Here is a 3,648-nt window from a genome sequence, read left to right as displayed (position 1 = left end):
TCTGAAGAAGGGTCTAGGCCCGAAACATCAGCCTTCCTGCTCCTCTGATGCTGCTTGGCCTGCTGTGTTCATCCAGCTCTACACCTTGTTATCTCAGATTCTCCAGCATCTGCAGTTCCTACTATCTCGGTCCAGAGTGTTTAGTTGGGATTCATTCCTAGAAAGCATCAGCAGAGTGAGAAGCACTCTCACCTGAAGTGGAGATTCAGGTCTCTAGTGAACAGAATATCTGTCCCCATGCTTCAGTGCAGTACCAAGGGAGTGCTGCATTATTGAAGGCATTGCCTTTCAGTTGAGATAGAGTCAATGATTGATTACAGTGCAAAAGGGAGCTGTTGAGGAATAATATGTAGATTCTCATGGAATGCCACTGTATGGCAGCCTCCAGTCTGAAAAACAGCCATGTACCACGGCTTCGCTGCTGCTTTCTACCTTTCAGCCCATTTCTAACCCAATCTGACACTGACCCTCCATCTCCATCAGCCTCCATTTTCTTCGCCAGCCTTTCCACAGTTCTTTGTCAAACCCTTTCTTGAAATTCATATAGATAACATTCCCCTCATCAACGGTCACTGTTGCTTTCTCAAAAAAATTCAACCAGTCAACAAGCTGCGTTTCACAAATCCATACAGGCTTTCCTTAAATTCAAACCTCTGCAATGGCTGGTTGTTTTGCCCCCGCTGTAATATCATTGTTTGTAAAACTTTACCCAATGCTGATGTTAAACTGATTGGCCTGTGGTTACTGTAAATGCCCTTACGCCTTCTCTTGAATAAGGGAGCCACATTTGCCACTGTCCAACTCTCTGGTGCCTTCCCCATATCGAGGGGAGATGGGAAGATTGCAACAACCCGCCTGCAATCGCCACTCCAATTTCTTTTTGCAAAAGTGCAAGCCATCCAGACCAGGCGAGCTATCCACTAACTGCAGTCAGATAATTGGTCTCAAATTCTGATGCATCATACATTTCTCGGTTTCTACATACTCTCTACCTCACGGGAAATGGTGACAAAGGGATTATGTCGATGGCGTCCCTCTGGATTTTAAGAAATTGTTTCCCAAAATAGCACACAAAAGGCTCGGGTTAACAAAATGGGAGTAACAGGATGGTCAATGTTAGCTTCGAAGGGCAAATCAGCTGACGGTCAGAAAAACAGCATGGTTGCTTTTCACACCAGAGAATGGTAGTCAGTGGCGCTCCCCAAGGCATAGTGCTTTCCAGGTACCGGAAAACAGTAAATGTAATTTAAAATTTGCAGGCAGTACCAAACCTGGAGGCTTTATAAACAAGGAAAAGGATACTAGACCCCTGTAACAGGAAACTGACTGGCTAGCAGAATGGGCCAACACGGGGCAGAAGCAGTTCAATGCAGAGAAGTGAGAGGTGAAAGATTTTGGCAGTAGCGATGGGAAGAGGCAATCAAGACTTCAGAGCAAAGTTCAGAAGAGTGCGCAGACAGTCACCGGACCCGAAACGTTAACTCTGTTTTCTCCTTCACAGTTGCTGCCAGACCTGCTGAGCTTTTCCAGCAACTTTGTTTTTGTTGCTGCATTTGGCTGCTGACATCCTTAGCTCTGGAATCCCCTCCACACTTCTCTTGCCTGCTTGGAGCCTCCTCAAAAACTGTTTCGCCAGGCTACAGTTATCTGTCCTAATAACTTTTGCCCAATTGCATATCTGTGATGCATCTGGGCAGCAAATTATTATCCTAAAGACAGCTATATAAACGCAAGTTGTTGTACGTGTTGGGCTTTCCCAGGATACAGTTATAAACCTGGAGACTTACCTTCCTGCATTTCACCAGGTGGTATGGAAATCTACAAGCTCGGATTTGGTGGTTCTTGTCATATGGACACTGCAGGAGGTCGTCAGGATCAATGAAACTCATTCTGAAAATTACACAGCACAATTACTGGGGTAGGAACCAGGGAAAGAAACTATCAGGCCTCATGCACACTTGTGAGCACTCACTGTACATGCATCAACTCAGTCAGAATTTCATGTTTAAATTAAAAGCAATACATTGTTTCATAGCAATCCATCACATACATTCAAAAAAAAACAAGGTCAGTTCATGGCATGGTTGTGAACAGTTGCAGCTACAAGGCCATTCAGTCCATCACGTCCGTGCCAGCTCTCTAAAGGAGCAATTCAACACAAGCCACTCCCCTGCCCTTTCCCTGTAACCCTACACTCTATTTCATTTCTGAGAATGATCCATTCCTCATTTTAAAAAGCTCAACTGAATCTGCCTCCCATTGCACGCCCAGGCAGTGCACTGTAGATCCCAATCACACACTGCGTGGATAAATAAAAATATTTTTCCTCGCGTCACCATTGCTCCTTTTACCAATCACCTTAAATCAGTGTCCTTCTGGGTTCTTGATCCTTCTACCAACGAGGACAAGTTGCTCCCTCTTTATTCTATCTAGAACCCTCATGGTTTCAAAGACCTCGATCCAGATCCTCTCATCTCCAGGGAGATCGGTCCCAGCTACTCCTCATCTCTGAAACTGTTCTCATGAATCACTCCTGCACGCTAATGCTTTCACATCTCTGCCAAAGTTCAGAGTCTGGCTGAGTACTGCATCTAGTGCTAAAGCTGAACCAGCGTTCTATACAAGTTGAATGTCACATTCTTGCTTCTGTACCCTATTCCACTATTGAGCACACCCAGGATGCTGTCTGCATTATTCACCAAACTCTCAACCTGTATGCCACCTTCAATAATTTACAGATACCCACAGGTCTCTTTGCTCCCAGTACGGACTTTAGATTTGTCCCCTCGATTTACCACTGCCTCTCTGTTCTTCCAACCAAAATGAAGCTCTCCACACTTTACTGCATTGACATGCACTTGCCACTTATTTGCCTGCTCCACACAGGTTTCTGAATTTCTGCATCATCTTCCTCACGGGTTTACAATACTTTTAAGTTATATATCGCCTGCAATGTGTTTGATCATTAATAGACATCAGGCACAGTAGTGATCCCAATGCCAACTCCTGGGGGCCTTGGTTACAAACCTTACTCCAACCTGGAAAATATTACTGTGTTTTCTATCATACAGCCATTTCTGTATCAATGTTGTTCCTATCCCCTTTGTACTATGAGCTCTCACTGTACTCACAAGCCTGTTGTGCAAAAACACATGAACAGCATGAAACTCATCAGCCCTCTCTGTTACCTCAGCAAAAAGAAAATCAGTCACTATTTTCCTCAACAAACCTGCACCGGCTTTCTTTAAAGGACCCACATTTGCCCAAGTGACTATTATTTTTTCCCAAATGACCATTTCTGAACCATTTCCCTACCTCTGACTGGTCTGCAGTTGCAGACACCCTTTGTTGAACAATGGGTGAACATTTGCATTCTCCAGGACTTGAGCACCACACACCCTTGAGTGTAAAGGATGTGGAAAAGTGCAGCCTGTTTCACGATGCGTGACTTTGTTTGGTAAAATGAAACTGTTGCAATGTCTGAACGTTTTAACACTAGAACAGAGAGCTCTCCAGGTCTGATGTTCAGCATATGCAAAAAGTTGCAAGTTGTGGGCATTCAGGGGTTTATTTTTCTGTTACAAACTGTGAGAGTGCGTGCGTGTGTGGAGAGGGGTGGAGAGACAGGAGGAGGGGTGGGGAGAAAGG

General features: G+C 44.7%; 1 protein-coding gene across 1 annotated transcript in view; it reads right to left on the bottom strand.

Moving 5' to 3' along the window:
- The window catches only part of LOC109926170 (gametocyte-specific factor 1), a gene marked incomplete at its 5' end in the record, with an annotated part of 9,926 nt that extends 8,036 nt beyond the window's left edge, over positions 1-1,890 (bottom strand). Inside the window, one exon of the mRNA XM_048593670.1 lies at positions 1,788-1,890. Coding sequence (XP_048449627.1) covers positions 1,788-1,890 — 103 coding nt within the window. The remainder of the gene's footprint in view (positions 1-1,787) is intronic.
- Between the last annotated feature and the right edge of the window lie 1,758 nt (positions 1,891-3,648).

This window comes from Rhincodon typus, unplaced genomic scaffold (assembly GCF_021869965.1).
Source record: "Rhincodon typus isolate 14 unplaced genomic scaffold, sRhiTyp1.1 hic_rhity00003455, whole genome shotgun sequence".
Lineage (NCBI taxonomy): Eukaryota > Metazoa > Chordata > Chondrichthyes > Orectolobiformes > Rhincodontidae > Rhincodon > Rhincodon typus.
The sequence above is the reverse complement of the archived record's forward strand: the minus strand, read 5'-3'. Positions and strand labels throughout refer to the sequence as shown.